The 1,040-nt window shown below is 46.9% G+C and overlaps 1 protein-coding gene across 1 annotated transcript in view; it reads right to left on the bottom strand.

Moving 5' to 3' along the window:
* Positions 1-13: 13 nt before the first annotated feature.
* Positions 14-1,040, bottom strand: part of SRM (spermidine synthase) — a gene marked incomplete at its 5' end in the record, with an annotated part of 5,009 nt that continues 3,982 nt past the window's right edge. Inside the window, one exon of the mRNA XM_010167007.2 lies at positions 14-546. Within this exon, the coding sequence (XP_010165309.2) occupies positions 529-546 (18 nt within the window). The remainder of the gene's footprint in view (positions 547-1,040) is intronic.

The raw sequence follows: 1,040 nt of genomic DNA, 5'->3' as shown, positions 1-1,040 counted from the left end.
GGACATGAAGGCTCAGACCCGTTACCAGTCAAAAAGTCTCAGCAGCAGGGAGCTCCTATTAGGAGAGAGCAAGCTAACTTTGTGCACAAAGCTCTTGCTCTCTGTGCTTAAGGCTGAGTCAGTGACCCTTCTGGACTCTTCCCAGGTTTCAGAAGATCAGCAGACAGAAATAAGTGTCAGTTATAAATATATCATGTCAGTTGCAGGGGGTGGAGGTGAGAGGGGGGCACAGGGAGGGGAGAATTTAGAATGGGTGCAGAGAGGAGAGAAAGGAAAAAAGACATCTTACATTTCCAGCACTGGAAAGAACAGTTTTGACTTCACGCAATAAGTCACTGGACCTTTTCAATAGTCTTATCTGGCTTATGCCTCATCATCTTTAACACATCATCAAAGGGAATGTTGGCTGGCAAAGGGTTAAACAATCCCACACAGTGGAGAGCAAATCTGCAGTCTGCTGGGAAGGTCCCCACCACATCACTGACAGTCTCAGGGTCCAACTTGAAGGAAGGAAGCAGCTTCTCTGTCTCACACGTCACTCAGGGCCTGGAGACAGCCAAAGACAAAAAAGTGTCAGGATGATCTGCCACAGCTCTACTGGTCCTGCACAGAAATATGCCTCTGAAACACAACCATGGCATTTGCCTTCATCCCTAGGACACTCTGAGGTTTCTTCTGGAACCTGCAGTTGCAACCCAGTTAGGAGATGATGGAATGATGCAGTAATACAGACTATCCTTCAAGAAGGCAGATTATGCTAGAGCATCCTTTCTTTACCCTCTGGTTTGCACTAGAAACCACAACCACATTTTATTGAAGACTCTGGAGCTTTCCAATGGGAAGTACCAGTTCTGCAGGCTCTGGGATTTAGTTTTGGTAGGTGAAGTAGGAGCGATCTGCCATGAAGGCATGGGACATAAACCCAAAGAACAGTTACAAACTGAACTCCAGTCTTCCCAGACTGACTCATACTCTGCTACGTCATACAAAATGCCATCCTGCTCCGACTTGCTCACAGAAGCCTTTAGGGCTGCAGGAAA

Source organism: Antrostomus carolinensis, unplaced genomic scaffold, assembly GCF_000700745.2.
Source record: "Antrostomus carolinensis isolate BGI_N321 unplaced genomic scaffold, ASM70074v2 scaffold51924, whole genome shotgun sequence".
Classification (NCBI taxonomy): domain Eukaryota; kingdom Metazoa; phylum Chordata; class Aves; order Caprimulgiformes; family Caprimulgidae; genus Antrostomus; species Antrostomus carolinensis.
This window is presented reverse-complemented; position numbering and strand designations above follow the sequence as displayed.